This window comes from Rhinichthys klamathensis, unplaced genomic scaffold, assembly GCF_029890125.1.
Source record: "Rhinichthys klamathensis goyatoka isolate OS25496 unplaced genomic scaffold, OSU_Roscu_1.1 h1tg000184l_1, whole genome shotgun sequence".
Classification (NCBI taxonomy): Eukaryota; Metazoa; Chordata; class Actinopteri; order Cypriniformes; family Leuciscidae; genus Rhinichthys; species Rhinichthys klamathensis.
Genome location: NW_026606712.1, coordinates 632,778 through 653,227, shown reverse-complemented (window position 1 = coordinate 653,227; position 20,450 = coordinate 632,778). Strand labels below are relative to the sequence as shown.

Here is a 20,450-nt window from a genome sequence, read left to right as displayed (position 1 = left end):
AGAAATGAATTTGCAATTAAAAAGGTAATTAAGACTTTTTATCTCAAAATTCGAACTTTCCCCCTCACAATTCAGATTTTTTTGTTCTCGCAATTCTTGTCAGAATTGTGAAATAAAAAGTCACAATAATCTTTTTTTTTATTCCGTGGCGTAAACAAGCTTCCATAAAAAATAAATATTGTTTTGAATTGTATTTTTATTTTACTTGTACATTTTCGAAAAGCTTCTAAGAAAAAAAATACAATTTACAAAACTAAAATCGCTGTTGCAGTTCTGGGACTTCCGCCAAATTTAGCCACTCCAGATTTTTCCATAGACTGAGCAAGAATTAAATATGGAATTGAAAAAAAAGAAAGTAATGAACATTAAGATGTAGAGTATTAGAACTAAAATCAGTGTCATTAAAAATACCACTTTCTCTGCATTGACCATTGAGGTAATCATATGATGGTAATTTTCCCTCTCAAACATAACAGAGATGCAGTTGCCAAGATCCTGTATTCCCTTCTGTTCAGCTGGCTAACAGACAGAATAAATACGCAGGTTTATCCTCGGAACGAAGCACTATCTATCTCCATCCTTGATATCTATGGATTTGAGGTATGGCGCTGTAACTTGTTTTCCCGCGACAGTAAAAGATTTTGCTAATACTCTTCATTGCGGTAAAATTTGGATTGCATTCGACTGAATCTCACCTTTTTGTGCTTTGTAGGATCTTACCTTCAACAGCTTTGAACAGCTTTGCATAAATTATGCAAATGAGTACCTTCAGTTCTTTTTCAACAGGGTCATTTTCAAAGAAGAACAAGTAAGCTGTCTCTGTTCACTCTGATCTTCTGAGAAACTGCATGTGGTATGCATCTGAAAAATGATTTTCTTTTGAATGTGCAAGGATGAATATAGCAGAGAGCAAATCAACTGGGAAGAGGTGCCTTTCTCTGACAACCAGGCCTGCATAGACCTCATTGCAGCAAAGCCCCATGGGATACTCCGGATTCTTGATGATCAGAGCGGGTTTCCACAGGTGTCATTTCTTCTTTATGTTCATTGATGTTCTTGTTAGTATTTATCTATTCATCACTATTAGTTTGCATCATTTGCATTTTAATTAACCTCCTTTTGAACAAATTTCCTCTAGGCTACAGACCATACCTTCCTTCAGAAATGCCACTATCACCATGGCAACAATCCACTGTATTCCAAGCCAAAAATGCCTCTCCCTGAATTTACTATCAAGCATTTCGCTGGGAAGGTCTCCTATCAGGTGCATTTAAACTACTTGTCTTGAACCATCAAACATTTTAATTATTCCCTATAAAGTATTAGTGGAGGAATAGACCAAACTTTTTGTGATTGAAAACACGCTTCGCAGGTCCATAAATTTCTGGATAAGAATTACGATCAAGTTCGCCAGGATGTTCTTGACCTTTTTATTCATAGCAAAAACAAGGTAAGATAAATTATTTAACTACCATGAGCCTGGAATGAAATGACCCCAATAAACTGACCCATATCTCGCTGTGGTTTTAGATGGTTGCATATCTGTTTATGAGCTATGCTGAGGCCCTCAACCAGCAGAGATCTCATGTTGGGAAGAACAGCACAGTTACACGGCGCCATCAGGCCTCAACGGTGGCGGCCAAGTTCCAACAATCCCTCATGGAGCTCATTGAAAAGATGGAGAGGTAGACCACCTAAATTGTGCATTACGCTGTCTACATGAATCTCTTCTGTGATTGGTTTCAGACCCATGTAAGTTTTTCTATCACCAACTACTTCTTTCCATTTTGTACTTACAGAGCCAACCCATATTTTGTGCGATGCATAAAGCCAAATCAAAACAAGGTAAAGAACCGCAATCACAATCACTATTTGCATCTTGGCTGGAATTGAAATCCACTGAGAGAGTATGTAACCTTACAGGAGCCTGCTGTGTTTGACATGGAGCTGGTCAGTGCCCAACTTAACTATTCTGGGATTTTAGAAACCATTCGAATCAGGAGAGAGGGCTATCCGATCAGAATGCCATTTGATGTCTTCCTTTTCAGGTAAGAGCTAGACATGTCAAACACGTCTGAGGCCATTAACACAAAGTTTTTCCCTTTTGTATCTGTTTTTTAAAATATCAAGAAAATTATAATAATTACTCAATTATTCGGTTGAATTTAGATATAAATCACTGCTAGGCCTCAAACAGCCCCCACCTGCCAATGGTGAAAACTGTGTCATCATGTTAAGGAAGCTTTGCCCTGTTAGACAAGGATCGTTTCAAGTCGGTGTCACCAAGGTGTGTATGATTCTGATTAAGTGCAATTATTACTATTCGTTTAGTCTCAGACCGTCAGACGTCACGGTGAACATGATTTCACCAAGTACAACATGTTCCTGGATCAACATCTTTGTTGATCCTGGAACAACTTTCAATCAGATTAACCAATCAGATTTGAGGGACAAGTTTACAGTTTTATCAAGTTTAGGCTTACAACCAGGGTTTGGTGCTTCTACATCAGTGTTAGTCACCTATCATTTCCCTCTGATTTAAGGGATAAGTTATGGTTAGGTTTAGGGGTAGGGATAGGACTACATTTTCAGACAGAAATGTTGTTCTAGGGTCAACAAAATATGTTGGTCCAGGAACATGTCTTACTTGGCAGAATCACAGTGACCCAGACGTCACACCATGGACCACCCACAGGTAGTTAATGGCCAAAATATCATTGCAATGTGGACTAGACTTTATGATGAGAAAGGTCTGGCTATGTGAGACTACTCTCCACATTTGTTTTTTAGTACTTGATTGCACCTTTTATTTTTTGTTAGTTGTTCATGAAAGAGGACATCTACTTCCTGTTGGAGAGTAAGAGGGACAGAGTAAGGCATGTAGCTGCCCTGACTCTGCAGCGTTACACCAGGATGTTCTTTGTGAGAAAACGCTATACAGCCTTCCGCATGAAGATCATACGGCTGCAGGCCCATTGCCGAGGCTTTCTCACAAGGTATAAACCATAATATCTTATTCTCACTCTAAATCAGTGATTCCAACCTTTTTGACCCAAAGGCCCCCTTACTGTCAATGACAATATTTCTGATGCTTCTGCTATGATGACAAAGTTGCTAATTGTCAGACTTTTTATTTACAGAAACTAGGGGCCAGATTTACTAACAGCTTGCGCCAGCGCAAACCCTTTTTGGTGTTAAAAAAAACACTGTCAGGATTTACTAAAGACACGCAGTGATAAATTAGCATGGATACGGTTATTTTTGTGGATGACCTTATTGCATGCATTTGTAGGAGTTTCCTTGTCAGACCGCTAAATTTATGGGAGGAAAGTAATCGGTCGCATTTTAGTTTGGGGAACACATTCACTATTAACTATGACTTTTGCCTCAATAAACTCTTAATTTACTGCTTATTAATAGTTAGTAAGGTAGTTGTTGTTAAGTTTAGGTATTGGGTAGGATTAAGGGATGTAGAATAAGGTCATGCAAAATAAGGCATTATTATGTGCTTTATAATACTAATAAACAGCCAATATGCTAGTAATATGCATGCTAACAAGCAACTAGTTAATAGTGAGAATTGGTCCCCAAACTAAAGTGCCACTGAGTATTTAAATGAATCATGCAACGTGATTTATCAAGGGTTGCGGTAGTCAAATTACTGGTATTTGTGGCATTACTGGTATTAACTGCCTGGCATGACATTGAATTTGTACATTCTCAGTAGATAGATCACCCGCAGAACTTTCCATTCCCATTAGCGCCTTTATTAGATTGCAGCCGCATGCTACTTTGCCCTGTTTTGTAAATCTGGCCCTAGGAGTGATAATCTTAAAATAAATAATTATATTTCAATAAATGAATGTTCTTCGTTTTAACATTTTCTTTCTAAAAAAGGAAAAATTCGGCACACCACGGCTCCAAAAATATGAAACATTTAATGATAGACTCACCACCTGTGTGTGAGTCTATCATTAAATTGTACTCATGTTTGGAGCCGTGGTGTGCCGACTTTTTTCCTTTTTTATTAATTTCCTTGTTGAGCACCCAATTTGAGCAACATATTGCTTTGCTGTTGATGTGCATGCTTTGGATCTGATTTTACTACATTTTCTTTATAACCAATAAATTGACATGATTTTTCTAGTTTGTGATTATTGTTTTTTTGTTTGTTTGTTTTTTACTCACAAATAGCAATTTCTATCCAATAAATTGTTTTAGATCTTGACAATTTCTATAAATTTGCTTTCTCTTCACAGGAAGCGATATGTGAAAATGAGAGCTAGCCTGGTGAAATTACGCTCTCTGATCCATATGTATGTTGATCGCAAGAGATTTATTAAGGTAAGAACAATGCAGTTTTAGTGCGTAGTGATCAGGCTAAACTGCAATCCCACTTTTAATTGTTTTACTTATTTTTCTTCTTTTAGCTGAGATACGAGGCCAGGAGAAAGGCAGAAGAGGAGCAAAGGAGAATAGAAATGGTTATAATGACATTTACTGTCTAAATTTACCACATTTTAGTTAATGTCCTATGCCTACAGTATTTAACCAAATATAATAAAAGAATGGGGAGAATAGTTCATTAAAAAAACCCTGCTTACAATATAGTCGTTAACTCTTTACAATAAGGTTTCATTTGTTAACATTAATTAACTACATTGGTTAACATGAACTAACAATGAATAATACATCTACAGCATTTATTAATCTTAGTTAATGTTAATCTCAACTTTTACTAATACATGTTTAAGATGTTGTATATGTTAACATTAGTTAATGCACTTATGAACTAACATTAACAAAGGTCAATAAATACTGTAAAAATATATTGCTCATTGTTGGTTAATGTAAGCCAATGCATTATCTAATGTTAACAAATTAGACCTTATTTTAAAGTGTTTCCATATCTTCTTTATTTGCAGGAGCTGTCAAAACGGGAAGTGGTCAACGTCACTCATCTGGTCATTCCAGCTGAACTCGGAGCATTGCTGCAGGCAGCCTCTGGTACTGCAGGGCAATTTCCTCACGTTATATATATATTTTTTTATATTGTTCAAAAGTTTGGGGTCAGTAAGATTGTGTTTTGAAAAAAGAAAATTACTTTTATTCAGCAAGAGTGCATTCAATTGATCAAAATTGACAGTAAAGACATTTATAGTGTTACAAAAGATTTTGGTAACACTTTATTTTAAGGTGACGTAGTTACACGTTACTACATGTACTTACTATAGTAATAACAGTAAGTTATGCATAATTACAAGTAACTAACCCTAAACCTACTATAGTAAGTACATGTAGGTAATTAATATCACTAAGTACTTAATTAAGTACGATGTAACTGTCACCTTTAAAAAAGTGTAACCCAGATTTTTTCCCTCAAATAAATACTGTTATTTTAAACTTTCTATTCATCAAAGAATCTTGAAAATAAATGCATCACTGTTTCTGCAAAAATATTAAGCAGCACAACAGTTTTCAACATTGATAATAAGAAATGTTTCTTGAGCATCAAATGATAATATTAGACTGATTTCTGAAGGATCATGTGACACTGAAGACTGGAGTAATGATGCTGAAAATTCAGCTTTGACATCACAGGAATAAATTACTTTTTAAAATGTATTAAAATAGAAAACATATTTTATAATTTGGCTGTTTTTTACCAAATAAATGCAGTCTCGGTGAGCATAAAAGATAACAAAATCTTACCGACCCCAGACTTTTCAAAAGTAGCATATAAAAAGTAAATATAATGTATTTCCATTGTACACTGCATGTCATATCTCACCTCTGTGTTTTTAAGGTGGTAGAGAGCTCCATTCTGATTGCTTGGCTTTAGTCCAGGCTCCCACCGTTCAGGTGGAGTCACAGATCACGCTTCCTCTTGACATCAACAATTACACTATCTCTAAATTTGTCCAGATTCACTTCAAAGTAAGACATACATGAGTAATGTATTCCAAAATCACAAATAAGCTCTCATACTCAGATATTCATTCAGGAATGACTGATATACTGTATATTAATTTGTATGTTTTTTTTGTATTATTAATAATAGGAGCCTAAGTTTGGAATGTTAACTGCACCTTTGAAGACACCACTAACACACATTGACGATGATCTTACACATGAGGCTCTAGACGCCTTTGTCATGGTACACTACATTATGTACTGTTGAAGATTTTGCCATTGTCATTTATTTTACACACCGGTACAATAGACTAAAGAACAAATGTTGTTTCTTGAAGTATAAATCCTATTAATTTTCTCCATAGAGAAATAGATTTTTAACATGTAAACCTTTCAACACAGACCTACAATGAGAATGAGATTAAGTGAAGAAATGTCTCTGTTGTAGCCATAAGTCAGTGTGATTTCAACTCTGTTAGCTCTCTATTAGCATTACTTCTTTCACTTTGTAGATCTTAAGGTTTATGGGTGACCCACATCTCAATGGTGCTCAGGAGAATTTATTTGGAAACTACATCATCCAGAAGGGGCTTACCAACCCTGGTCTGCGGGATGAAGTCTTATGTCAAATTGCCAATCAGGTTTGGAGAAACACCAATCCAGAAAACTCAGAGAGGGGCTGGCTGCTGCTACTGGCCTGCCTGAGTGCGTTTGCACCATCAGCCAAAATTGAGAAATACCTTCTGAAGTAAGCAACATACCAGTATTCATGTTGGTTCATTAGCAACTTGTAAGCATTCATTACTTTTTGGCTTTAGGTTTGTCTCAGATCATGCCTATAATGGATTCAAAGCTGTCGGCCAACAGAAGCTCATTCAAGCCATGCAGAAGTCTCTGTATGGACCGGAGACAGCGAGGACTTACCCACTGTCCCTGCTGGAATGGACAGCCAATAGGAAGAAAGCAAACATGGTTTTGCAAGTACACTGTTTTGATGGTGTGTATCAGTTTCACCTTCACTGTTTGAGTTTCGGCAACCTTCAGTCAGTGTTTGCCATGTAGGTTGGGTTGCATTAAAAAAGTGATTTACCTGGGTCCATTACGCTAAATTTCAATCACAGTAAGCTTGAAGTTTAATTAAAATAAACCCTTAATTAAATCCTTGAGTAATTCAGCACTTGAATGCAATTGTAAACTCCTATACTCTACATATCATAAAACACTTGTGAAAAATCAGCATAGATGTTTGAAGGCACATTTAAAAAGGCATTGGCTGGGTTTCCGTCCAAACGTGAAGCGAATCTTTTCAAAGTTCGCAAAAAAACAAATGCGAATTAGGTGCGTTTCCATCAAGTAGTTCGAGCGAATGACGGTGGTATTGCTAACCTAGTAACCAACAGTAAATAATACACCATCAGCGGAAACAGCCGATTAGTGGCGTGGGTTTAATGTTCGCCACGTAAGAATTTATTCGGCAAATGTGTTTCCATCTCCCATTATTCGCATTAACTCTTTTCCGCACAAGTCAAAAAACACCTCAAGCGAGCGTAAAAACTTTTTTTTGCGAATTAAGAGATATTTTTCCTTGAAATTTGCCATTTCCATCACTCGTGTCTGATGTGATACTTCAAAATGTGCACAAAAACGGTGATGGAAACAGCTTATGTCAATACGAAAGGAGAATATTTGCCCTTGTTTGGAATGAAAGAGATATGCAGACTTACATAAGGATACAAACACAAAGGATAGCTCACAAAACACTAAAAGAAAGCTCTGAAAGGCTCTTCCATTACTATAATCTCCCTAAATCTGCCTGGCAGTTTCTTTTGTTCCTCAAAACCCTCTGGAGACAATTGTGTAATGCACATCTATATCAGGTGATACCTGATCTGTGGTGCTATAGAAAAAGTCATTTGCATGTAGTCTTCACTCCTGTCAAACCACAGCTGTTAAACGTCATGTTGTATTGACAGGGACATCTTCCCTGTGCCCTGTGCACTCCTGGACGAGTGGGGAGGAGTTGGCTGGAGATATTCTACAGCACAGGTATGTGACCGTACACAAACTCCATATTATGTTCTATCGCTTGTTCCAACCATTTTCACTCTAGTCTTTCCTCGAGTCAGCCAACACACAATCTTTGATTTTGCATTCATCCATCCATTCATCTTCATAAGAACCTTTTTAATATGTTGTATTCCAAGTCATTAGTTCATGGCTCTTTCTTTTGGGCATGTTGGAATATGTACAGTCTATAATGAGGCCTTCATTATTCATCTGTAATTTGCCTGAAATGAATAGCCCCATTAATTGGCTCCACAGGGGTGTGAACGAGGCCTGGAAGGGGTGCTCTGTTGTCATGAAGGAGCACGGACAGTGGGCGGAGCTCGCAGGGCACGATTACGTAATGGACTTGATCGCAGACATGGAACTGATGAGAAATTTTCCAAAGCAAAAATCCTACTTCATCATCTCCGCCGAGAGTCCCATCAGAACCAGGCCCAATGCCAGCCTGTCAGTATCTACATGATAGTCTTGCATTTTATTTGACTTTTATTTACATTGGAAATGGGTTATGCCCACTAATGTGATACATGATCATAAATATGAATTGTAATTGAATAGATCTGCGTTGCATGTCATTTAAATGTGAGTGTTTAATTTCTGTGGCACCAAACTAATGACTGACAGTGGCCGGGAGACGGGGAGTGTTTGAAAATAGCTAAACACAGTCATTTTTAAATTTTGTTTATTGCCGCTGGTGACACATACATTACAAACTTCACCTTTAAGGCACAAATAGTAAATATTAATATAAAAAAATAAATTTGGTTAATTCTTTGCTGACTGATTTTGATTTGAACTTTAAAATGACACCTAGTAAGGTGATGCATATGGCATATTTCTTTATGATTTATTTGTTTTAAATAAACAAAAAAATACATTGTATAGTTAACTTCAGGGGAAATATTTTTGCAGTGTCTTCATCTAATACTTTGCCCTCAACATGAATTTTCACAGGGCTCTGTTTGGAAGTGGATTTGATTCTGATGACGACAACTCACTTCTGCTCCCCCAGACAATGCTGAGCACCAGTCTCCCAGATTCAGATGGGTATTACAGCCACGGTCAGCTGTTTCTTTCTTCTTCTTCTTCTTCTTCTTCTTCTTCTTCTTTTTGGCTATAGCTTTTAAGCTACTTTTATATATTCTGTACAATGCTAATGGCATGATTTCTGGGTTTTTTTCTCAATAACTGTGAAAAAATAGAATCAGACTTCAGTGAAGCACCAACTCAGAAAGGCATGGACAGATATCTCGACAGCCTGTTTGACCCAGTGCTGTCTGATGGTAATGGGGTAAGTTTCTCTTGTTCACTCCCCCAATTCAGCAAGAGTTCATGAGTTTTTAACAAGTGTAAATGTAATAGAAACAACATGATTTGGATGTTTAACTACACCGATGAGCCACATTATGACCACCTGCCTACTATGCTGTTGGTCCTCCGTGTGCTGCCAAAACACCACTGACCCGCCAAGGCATGGACTCTACAAGACCCCTGAAGGTGTGCTGTAGTATCTGGCACCAAGACGCTATCCTTCGAGTCCTGTAGGTTGTGAGGGGAGCCACCGTGGATTAAATTTGTTGGTCCAGCAAATCCCACAGGTGCTGGATTGAGTTGGATTGAGATCTGGGGAATTTGGAGGCCAGGGCAACACCTTGAACTCTTCATCATGTTCCTCAAACAATTCCTGAACAATATGTGCAGTGTGGCAGGTGCATTATCCTGCTGAAAGAGGCCACTTCTACCAGGGAACACCATTGTCATCTACCTGGTCTGCAACAATGTGTCAAATTTACATTCACATGAATGGCCGTACCCATGGTTTCCCAGCAGAACAAAGACCTTCTTCTGGCTTGGACCAGATGGGATAGCCTTCGTTGCCCTCGTGCATCAATGACCCTTGGACGCCCAACCCCCTGTCACAGATTTTTCCCTCCTTGGACCACTGTTGGTAAATCCTCACCACTGCTGACTGGGAGCAACCCACAAGCGTTTCAGAGATGATCTGACCCATTCGTCTGGCCATAACAATTTGTCCCTTGTCAAAATCGCTCAGATCTTTATCCCTGCCAATTTCTCCTGCATTCAACACTTTGATTACGAGAACTGATTGTTTGCTTTCCATCTAATCTACCCAGATCTTAATATGTGGTCTTTTTAGGAGATGATCAATGATGTTTGCTTCACTTGTGACTTATCATAATGTTTTAGCTCATCAGTGTATTTATGGAAAGAAGCTTAAACATGAATGCATGAAGAACACAACTGGCCACTTGATCCTCATAGTGTAAGTGATTGAGTGTATCAATGTGCTCTATGTTTGCCAGGTCCCCTGCAATGAAGGTGATTAAGTTACCAGTTTACCGTATTTCTCACAGCATTGAGCATACTTTATTTTTTCCCTTAGTTTTATCATTTTGAGATAATATCTGGTGTTTTTAAACACTTGTAGAGGTATGGCAGTGGAATGATTTATATATTTTTGGCAAACAGAAATATTTGAGGACAATTGTAAAAATAAGCTCTGGAACCTATTCAGTCACAAAGGAATAGTTAGTTTAAAAAGAAATATATATATTTTTATGCTCACTTAAAGATCCTAGACTGGTAAGGGAAAAACAGACTCCTGTGGTCTAGGCTGGCATGGCTCTGTCTCAGTTGCGATAGTAAATGGGATATGCCCCTCTTAGAGAGTATAAGGTACTCCCATGGGGAGATTGATTTCTCGTATGACTGAGCTGGGAAGGGTCCAGCCCTGAGTTGAGAGCCTGTTTTGCTTTGCCTTATCTCTTCTCCAGGATTTTGAGAAGTCATCCAGCATGTCCAGCCGTATGAAGGGAGCTGGTGGGATTGGAGGGGAGGATGGTGACATAGTGAAGCCCCTCTCCAGCAGGCCTTATCCCCCCGGACTGCAGCCTGGTGGTGAGTTCTGCATCTGTCCTCTTTCTGTCCTCTTCTTACCACACATCAATTATGCATGGGTACCCTAGGGTCAATTTGTACCTAAAAGCAGTTAATTGCCTGATAAACATTCAGAATTGCTAATTTTTGTAAACTGCACATTTACCAATGCTTTGCATGATAAATAACCAATTTACCATGTAGATTGCTTTAATGCTTTGGGGATTTTTGTTTTGTTTTTGACTGTGGCTTTTGGTGATTGGTATTACAAAATGGGTGCCATTCGTGTTCCTCATATACTTATGTGTAAAAAAAATACTTAACAATAACTAGCTGATGACAACTTTTGCTATGTTTTTCTAATCACATCAACAAAAAGCCAGAAACTTTATTTAATTCTTTATTCTTATTTTTTTTTTAAACAAATTAAACAGTAACACACATATATATGTGATGTATTGAGGTGTGTTAACTTACACCTCAAGCTAAAAAATATAATATATATATTAATCAATTTAATCAGACTGTTTAACACTTTAAAAGTCACATTTTTAAAATGAGTAAAATACAGAATATTTCTTATATGAAAAAGCTGCAAGGTGTTTATTTCACTATAAGCAGTATTGTTCATGTTTATTTAATTAGTTGGTTGGCACAGCTAATTGGGTTTCATCTGACCTCAAAATCCTAGCCAACTTGCATTAAATAATTTGATTAAGATATGTGACAGGGGTCATTGCTTACTGATCCTTAGCCATATTTACTGTTCTCAGCGGTGCCAGTTCTACCTGTTATGGGAGGAACAATGATGCCACCTATACCTATGCCAGCTATGCCCTCTGTGCCTCATGCCCCTACCGCCGTACCTTCAGTACCCATAATGCCAGCTATGCCTTCTATGCCAGCCTTGCCTGCTATGCCACCTTTGCCAGCTATGCCTAATGTGCCACCAATGCCTGATATGTCAGGTATGAATGCTGCATAAGTCCGCTTGGCGCTTTTTGATTCTCTGGGATAATTGTTTAAACACTGCACTGTTTATTTCTGTGCGTTCTAATCACAGTCATTACATTCGCTTTATTTTGTGCTTATTTAAATCTCTAAATGTGTAGATCCAGCTGTCATAGCACAGCAGCAGCAAGCCATCATCAACCAGCAAGCGATTATATTGGTGAGCAAACAAAGCATGACTTAGACTTGTAGCAAAATACTAAATGTGTTTGAATAGCGAGCTAATGTAATGTACGACAGGCTCAGCAGATGACAATGCAGGCCATGGCCCTTCAGCAGCAGATGTATAATTCAGCGCACCACACACACAGCGAGCATGTGCCAGCTCCCCGCTCCAGCCAGTACAGTCCTGTGAGTATCTCTGAGCACTGATTACTATATGGATGATAAATCATTAAAAATCAAGACAAAGCTTTATTATAATGCCATAGATAGACGTCATATTAGAACTTTACATTTCCACATACAGTATTGGGGTCAGTAAGATATGTTTTAGAAAGAGGTCTCAAATGCTCAACAAGGGTGTATTTTTTATATCAAAAATGTATATGATGGATGCATTCTAATATGATGATTTGCTGCTCAAGATACATTTTTATTATTATAATAATCAAATAATAATTAAAATGTCGACAGTTGTATAAAGTTCAAAAGAACAGCATGTATTTGAAATTAAAATCTTTTGTAACATTATAAATGTCTTTTCTGTCACTTTCGATCAGTTTAATGCACCTATGCTGAGTATTCATTTCTTTAAAGGGGTCATATAATGGTGCATGCACTTTTACAAGTTGATTGTACTGAAATGTGTGTTGGCAGTGTCTGTACACAACCATCATATAATGATAAAAATCCATCCAGTGGTTTTGTTTTAATCTCCTTATATGTTTTCCCCTGCCTCAAATCGAGCCGTTCGACCGTGTGACGTCACACGCTCGGAAGCCCCTCCCACGATTGTTGATTGACAGGAGCGTCTCAACACAGACCCGCCCTCGCGGGTGAGATCAGCTCCATGAGAGAGCTGTCAATCATAGTCTGCGCGGTCATTAGCCGCGTTTCCACTGTCGGGCCAGTGCTAGGCCAGGGCTTTAAACGGGCCGTGCCGGGCTAATAGCCTCGGGCCAGTAGCACCTGGCCTGCGTTTCCACTGTCGGGCCAGAAGCTCCACAGCGCGTCACTAAAACACGCCCGCAACACGCCTCTCTGGAACAACGTCACACTAACCCATCATTTCACCAACAAATGGAAGTTTTATCAGAAAACTAATCAGAAAGAAATCACTGGAAACAGCGTGCATCGCAAAACAAACATGATAAAAGCGCCCGTTTGCTGGCATTTTTGTTGTTTACTTGAATATTTAAAACCCAAGCATCGATGTTTTACCACAGGTTTACAATAAAAAGTGATACATTGATCATAATGAATTAATTTATGTCAAAATTGCACATTAGTCACACAGAAATAAACGACCGTTAGGTCTATTTCAAAAAAGAAAGAGGACACACTTACATTATTCAGTCGAGGCTGTTTCTGTTTATTTGGTAGTTACAGGACATATATCACATTTAGAAAGAATGATAATTTCTACAAATAATGTTATATGCCACCAAAAATATGACCTGAGGAGCGTTAGCACAGTCTCGACTCCCAGTAGCTACAGATATATTTTCAGTCAGAGAAACAGGAAGCTCCCGAAAAAAAAGTAGATAGTCCGGTATAAAGAGACTAGTATATGTAGGCTACTGACAGATAAAATAAAAACATGATTGTGATAGCCTTTATGAATGGTCTGACTTCTTCAAGCGTTCACCATGTTTTTTTACTATGCGTATCTTCAAACGTTTACTATGTTTACTATGGTAATGGTTAGCGCGCATAGTCTTTTGCATCGCGTATAAATATTTCTACCTTATACGGTGATCAGAATCCACATCGGATCACAAACAGAAGGCATTAAAACATGAAAGTGAGTTAAATTATTTTAAAAGTCTTTAATGCTGACAGAATCCATCGGCGCTGTCTCTCGACTCAGGTAATCCCCGCCTCTGTTCGTAACCACTCCTCTAGCCCGAGCTGGCCCGCTTTGGCCCAAGGTATTCGACGGGCCAGAAATCCTGGCCGTTGGCCCCGAGTAAGCCCCGATCAAGCCCCGGAAGTGACAGTGGAAACGCGACTGGCCCTGGCACGCACTAGCACGGCCTGGCCCTGGCCCGGCAGTGGAAACGCGGCTAATTGTTGATATGCTGGAGCACTGTCTATGAGCAGAATGGCGTCTAAGCGATTGTGGTGATCTGTTCTTGGGTGTAATAACGAACACAGCAGTCATTTTAATGTTCCTAAATCCGAACCGCTGAAGACACAGTGGCTGTGTTTGTTTTCGAAGGGAATATTCCCCACGAGCAACGTCAATGCGTTCATGTTTGCGCGAATCATTTCTGACCAGACTGCTTTATAGACGAGGATCAGTATAAAGCTGGATTTGCTAAGCTGCTGCTCATGAAAAATGGATCGGTAGCTGCTACCAGATATTCGTGTTCCTGCTGAATCTCCAGAAGAACGGAAGTGAGTGTAACGTTTTATTAAACTTTATATTAATATATTAATCTTTGCAAATCGCTAGCTGCACGCTTCACAATGAATGCGTCTAAGGTTTACACTTAGGGTACATTACGGCATGTTTTCTATGTATGACGTTCTCAATATAATTCATAATCCCACGTTTATACTGAACAACGCGTTATGGTTATTGAGTTACAAATGGTGTACGCCAGAGCTCTGGTGTACGCATAGAACAGAGGGGCGGAGTCAGCAAAGCTCATGATCATTTAAAGTCATATGCACTGAAACGGCGTGCTGAAAACAGAGCTGTTTTTGACCAGGTAAAATTAGTGTTTTCTTACAATACTAATGAGAATTTTTAATTAAAGTATATTACAAACTTTTAATTTAGACCCTAAAGAATCATATTAGCTTGTACAAAAATGGCATTATATGACCCCTTTAAAAAAACTTACTGACCCCAAACTTTTGAATGGTGGTTGATTTTTTTTCCTCAAAACATACTATTGAACAGTTGATACATAAAAAAAAGCTGTTGTTGGTCATGTATCTTATTTGAAGACTAAACAAGAAACTGGACCTGTTTCCTACAAACCAACCCCTGCTTCCCCACCACAGAAACCTTCACAGAGACAGTATAGTACGTCATTATTTCAATCTGTATGCCTCATGCTTAATTTCACTTATTAAAATTATTATTTCATAGGTAACACTTTACAATAAGGTTCTATTAGTTAATGCATTAACTAACATTAGCCAACAATGAGCAATACATTTGTGACAGTTTTTTTTTTTTTTGGTTAACGTTAGTTAACTGTTCTTTGTTAGCTCTGGTGCATTAAATAATATTAACAGAGACATATTTTTTTATTTTTTTATTTTAATAATCTATAACTAAGATTAACAAATTCTTTACAAATGTTTTTCATTGTTAGTTCATGTTAACTAATGTTAACAAATGGAAACTTATTGTAAAGTGTTACCATTTCATCAGTGTTTTGCTATGTTTCCAAAAGGCCCAACTAGGAGGGATCCACCAGCGGGGGACTTGGTGAGAGGCACTATCTCAAACACAGAACACTTAGAGCCAAGTCACAACATCAAAGATATTATCAGGCAGTACCAGACTAACCCTGTAAAACCAGCTGAGTTTCCCAGGTGAGAATGAGACCTGAACATATTTAGATCTGAGCGGCAGTTCCACATTCATTAATAATGAATGACCTGAACTGAAAACTGAGACACAGCAAACCAATGTTCTCCTAGACCTTATAACAAAACATTAATAAAATATTAATCAAAAGAGATCATTAAAGTAGAACAGAACAAAGGCTAAAGCTCTAACTTCACTGGTCTTCAATACAGGAGGGAAGCTAAAGTGTTTTTGAGGAAACCAGACCCCCATGACGAAGCTATATTGATTCTTAAGGACCAGATGAGTGCTCCACCTTCACAGGTAGATCAGTCATAGTTCAATTACAGATAAACTGACAGTGTTAAAGTCATGTGAGTTAACGTGATATAAAGTATTATCAGTGGGCTTTAACATTATCATTGCGGTTAAAGCTGATGTGTTCATGCCCCAAACTATCAGCAAAAGAAAACCTACACTCCAGTTTCTCCTTCGTCATCTGCAAAGGAGTTTGATTATGACCACCATGGGGCACTAAAACCAGCAAAAAGCATAAAGACGAAGCGATCACCTCCTGTGCCAGCTGTTAGTCAGAGATTCCCAGCTCCTGCTCCTGGTAAACTCAGATCATCTATGTCATTTCATTTAGATATAGAAACCATATTAGCATGGCTATAACGTCGCTGTGGTGTGTCACATTACAGTATCTAGAGAACTTCCAGTAGAAGAGGAGAATATTCAGACTCAGCTGCACAAGAGGAGCAGTGAAGAGCACTACACCTACACCAATGTACCCTGGAAAATCTACCTGAGGAAAGAGGCTAGTGTCATTTGTTTTGTATTGGGTCAATGGGACACAGTGCTGTTGCGCTAAAATATGGAAATAATTATGAAACATTAAAAAATACTTTCATGTGGTTTTAGGTTTTTTATCCGAAAGACAGCTTCAACCACCCGCTGATACTAGACCTCTTGTTTAAGCAGGTTTGGAATTTTTTTTTTTTTTTGTTCTTATGCTCACAAAGTCAGATTTATTTGATAAAAAAAATACAGTACAAACAGTAAGATTGTGAAAAATTACAGTATTCTAATTTAAAATAACTGTTTTCCAATTTAATATGTAATTCAGTGTCACATGATCCTTCAGAAATCAATCTAATATGCTGATTTGGTGCTCAGGAAACATTTCTTATTATTATCAATGTTTAAACAGTTTCTTAATATTTTTGTGGAAACTGTAACACATTTTTTTTCAGGATTCTTTAATGAATAGAAAGTTCAAAAGGACAGCATTTATTTGAAATAGAAATCTCTTGTAGCAAATCTTACTGACCCCAAACTTTTGAATGTGATTACATTTGTGATTGTTTTTACTTTTATTAACCGTAATTATAATGAAACTTTCAGATTGTCCATGACACATTCTCAGAGGCTTGCATTCGCATTACAACAGAAGAAAGGCAGAAGATGAAATCCCTTTTTGGTATGATTCATGTTTCACTTAAGTCTTACATACACATTTTCCTCTTGTGATAAGTGAACTTTGCTTGTGGGTAGGAAAATTTTGGCTTCTATTTTGTGACAGTGGAGCAAAACGTTGACATCAATGCCACAATCCAGGATGAAAATGCGAAGAAGAAGATTGTGGTTGCCGCAAGAGACACCTGGGAGATCTACTTCTCACGCCTCTTCCCAGCATCTGTAAGGAATCTCTCTCAGATTATCCCTGCTGAAAAGACCTGCGTGGACCAGCCTGAAGTTCAGTGCTGGTCCAGGCTGGTTTATGTTGGTCAGGGCTGTTTTTTTCTGGTGGCTCTGCATAGCACACTGTTCACAAAATGTAAATTGTGAAATTACTGCCATATCTGGCACGTCAGCATCCAAAACACATCATAATGTATTCTAATGTTTTCAGCGGGCATGTGTTGCTTCATAATGCTATTTTAATCATGACAACTCTCAGAGTAGTTTTGGCATTTTAATTATATGGCAATGCTCATGTATTTGGTTTTGGCGGATTAAGGGCCAGATTTACTAACAGCTTGCACCAGCGCAAACCCTCTTTTGTCGTTAAAAAACTACTGTCAGGATTTACTAAAGACACGCAGTGAAAAATTAGCACTGAAAAGGCGTGGACACAGTTATTTTTGCGTCTGACCTTTTTGCACAGTTATTGCCTTATTGCATATACATTTGTAGGAGTTTCCCTTTCAGGCGCTACATTTCTGGGAGAAGAGTATTTAAATGAATCACGCAAGGTGATTTACTAAGGTTTGCACCATTATTTATCGCCCAAACAAAGCACCTCTTAAACTAGACGCTACCTGGTAGATTGCGTTGGTCATTATGGAAATGATCTGTGCTCTTTAATTTGTGCGTCGTCAGTAGGTCACGCGCAGAACTTTCCACTCCCATCTGCACTGTTTTGGAATTGTGCTCTCTCGCTAATTTGCCCTGTTTAATAAATATGCCCCTAAATCTGCTACGCTGCTGCAGATGATTATTGCTGCTTCTGCTGCAGAACAAGTATGGACTTGCTAATAGATACACAGAGACGCTGCTGTGAGCATGTAAGATGTGCTGCTGCTGCTGCTGCATGAATAGACTTAGGCCCCATCCACACTACTGCATTTTGGTTTAGAAACGGATAATTAAAACGAATACGATCTCCGTCCACACCAGCATTTTAGCTGCGTATTAGAATTGATCTCCGTCCACATTAAAACGACTGAAAACGCGGATCACGTGACCATTCACCAACACTGGGCATGCGCGTGCCGGTGTAAACACAACTTCATTGATAAAATTATCCCACCATGCTCTAGGTTAACCCCAAACCGACGCTCCATGTACGGTCAACGCCGCCGCTGCACACGGGAATTGTCACAGATCGCTCGAATAATAGCTTGACTCCGGCGCATGTAGGCAGTTATAGCGTTGTAAAATGCAGAATTTACTTGTACAACAGCTGCTAGCAAAGATATACGCCATGACTGATGACACCCAATCATAGAGACGAGCGTGAGCCTCTTCTACGTCATCGTTTCTAAAGTCCTCCGTTTTGACCCGTCTACACTAAAACGCCCTCCGGAGATTCAAAACGAAAAACGGATCGGCAGCGTTTCTAAACTTCTCCGTTTTGGGTCTCCGTTTTTGCCGTTTTAGTGTGGACGGGAGGCGCAAACGTAGCAAAAGGTCTCCGTTTTTAAATGAAAACGCAGTAGTGTGGACGGGGCCTTACATAAATCTAGATCTAGGCAGGTGGAGCTGGGGGAGGTGGAGGGTTTTAGAGGAACTGATAGCATGCTGCAGGACTAGCAAACAGTAAACACTGAACCAGTTGCACAAACTGCAATGAGATGGAATCAGCTTGTGCCATGTGGTAATGGTGTGTTATTGCTTGCAGATTGCATGTAAAGGACCTATTAGCATGCGCCATCTAGAGTTACATTACTGAACTAGATAAGCCTAAAAGAGAATATCTTCCTGTTCTTGTCCTGAACAGGGCAGTGTTGGCACAGGGGTCCAGGTGCTGTCTGTATCTCATAGAGGAATCAAGCTTTTAAAAATGGTCAGGAGCAGTGCAGTAGCCCCAGACTACTTCAGAGTTCTACGACCCTACAGGTACCAGTTGCTGAGGCTTTTAATGTCTGTGTTTTGTCATTGTTTTTAATGAATTCGTATTTTTTATGAGTTTAATTAATGATACAGTACCACCATCACCATCATAAATATTCCTTGTTGTTATGATCTTTATTAACCTCTTACAGCTATACAGACATCATGTTCGTCACCATTCCTTCCAAAAACATGCTGGAGTTCAACCTCACCAATGAGAAACTGATTCTGTTCTCTGCCAAAGCTCCTCAGGTTAAAACTATGATTGACTACTTTATCACAGAGCTGAAAAAGGTCAGTTCCCTCATACATAGATTCACTCCGGGGATGATTGGCTGTAGTGCGGCGTGTTAATTGCGCTCTCTGTCTCTCGCTCTAGGACTCAGACTATGTCGTTGCTGTGCGTAATTACATTACAGATGACAGAACGCTGCTGAGTTTCCACAAGGGAGACATCATACGCTTGCAGAAAATGGAAGGCATGGATGCAGGTGAGACTGCTTTAAACCAAAAGTGGTCATGAATACCTTACATTACTCTTCATATTTGGGGGAAAAAAGAGCCTAAATAATTAGGATATCAGCTTTGAAATATAACACTTGAAAGTCAATAATGTAATCTGTTTATTTGTTGAAAAAATGTTAAAAAATAAACTGCTTTTTTATACATAAAACAACTTGATGAAGTTGTTCCATGATGAACATGTTTTAAAAGAATGAAATAAACCTCTTTTCATTTTCATTTCATATTTTACACAAATAAACTGGAATATGCATATACTAGATAAATAATAGATTACTTTAATTTTACTAGGTAATTGTTACTTTTTTCTTAATAATTTTGAAAATCTTTTCATTGACCTACATGCCTGCATACATCCTGTTTCCAGTGATTGTCAACTGTCGTTATGAAGAATTTAATGTGTCCTTAATGTACTGACCCCAAACTTTTAAAGATTGCTAAATAGTATTGTAAAAGGGTAAAACTTGTTCACCTAAGCCATAACTTTGACTGCTGGCTCTGTGGCTGTTTCACAGGCCAGTGTTATGGTTGCATAGTGAAAAAGAAGGTGATTCTCCTGGAGGAGTTAAAAAGAGACACACCTGATTTTGGTGGGTCATGCGTGGAACCTGCATGGAGTGCTTTTTTTAGGGGTTTCTTGATGTGCTGTGTAACTGTTCTGCACTTAGCAGTGCCATTACAGTTGAATTTCTGGTTTGCAGATTTATCTGAATTTATGCATCCCTAGTTG

The 20,450-nt window shown here is 38.5% G+C and overlaps 1 protein-coding gene across 1 annotated transcript in view; it reads left to right on the top strand.

The window, feature by feature from the left end:
- The window catches only part of myo15aa (myosin XVAa), a 69,377-nt gene that overhangs the window by 37,952 nt on the left and 10,975 nt on the right, over positions 1-20,450 (top strand). Inside the window, exons 13-49 of the mRNA XM_056261618.1 lie at positions 477-600; positions 713-808; positions 893-1,024; positions 1,139-1,264; positions 1,373-1,450; positions 1,531-1,685; positions 1,800-1,845; positions 1,924-2,048; positions 2,170-2,287; positions 2,821-2,996; positions 4,260-4,344; positions 4,431-4,484; positions 4,926-5,007; positions 5,807-5,937; positions 6,062-6,157; positions 6,426-6,661; positions 6,732-6,910; positions 7,887-7,959; positions 8,236-8,427; positions 8,935-9,041; positions 9,183-9,271; positions 10,776-10,899; positions 11,652-11,846; positions 11,991-12,049; positions 12,130-12,240; positions 15,010-15,088; positions 15,465-15,606; positions 15,814-15,904; positions 16,043-16,196; positions 16,285-16,400; positions 16,505-16,564; positions 16,988-17,063; positions 17,166-17,281; positions 19,086-19,204; positions 19,351-19,492; positions 19,578-19,689; positions 20,236-20,310. Of these exons, the coding sequence (XP_056117593.1) occupies positions 477-600; positions 713-808; positions 893-1,024; positions 1,139-1,264; positions 1,373-1,450; positions 1,531-1,685; positions 1,800-1,845; positions 1,924-2,048; positions 2,170-2,287; positions 2,821-2,996; positions 4,260-4,344; positions 4,431-4,484; positions 4,926-5,007; positions 5,807-5,937; positions 6,062-6,157; positions 6,426-6,661; positions 6,732-6,910; positions 7,887-7,959; positions 8,236-8,427; positions 8,935-9,041; positions 9,183-9,271; positions 10,776-10,899; positions 11,652-11,846; positions 11,991-12,049; positions 12,130-12,240; positions 15,010-15,088; positions 15,465-15,606; positions 15,814-15,904; positions 16,043-16,196; positions 16,285-16,400; positions 16,505-16,564; positions 16,988-17,063; positions 17,166-17,281; positions 19,086-19,204; positions 19,351-19,492; positions 19,578-19,689; positions 20,236-20,310 (4,271 nt within the window). The remainder of the gene's footprint in view (positions 1-476; positions 601-712; positions 809-892; positions 1,025-1,138; positions 1,265-1,372; positions 1,451-1,530; positions 1,686-1,799; positions 1,846-1,923; positions 2,049-2,169; positions 2,288-2,820; positions 2,997-4,259; positions 4,345-4,430; positions 4,485-4,925; positions 5,008-5,806; positions 5,938-6,061; positions 6,158-6,425; positions 6,662-6,731; positions 6,911-7,886; positions 7,960-8,235; positions 8,428-8,934; positions 9,042-9,182; positions 9,272-10,775; positions 10,900-11,651; positions 11,847-11,990; positions 12,050-12,129; positions 12,241-15,009; positions 15,089-15,464; positions 15,607-15,813; positions 15,905-16,042; positions 16,197-16,284; positions 16,401-16,504; positions 16,565-16,987; positions 17,064-17,165; positions 17,282-19,085; positions 19,205-19,350; positions 19,493-19,577; positions 19,690-20,235; positions 20,311-20,450) is intronic.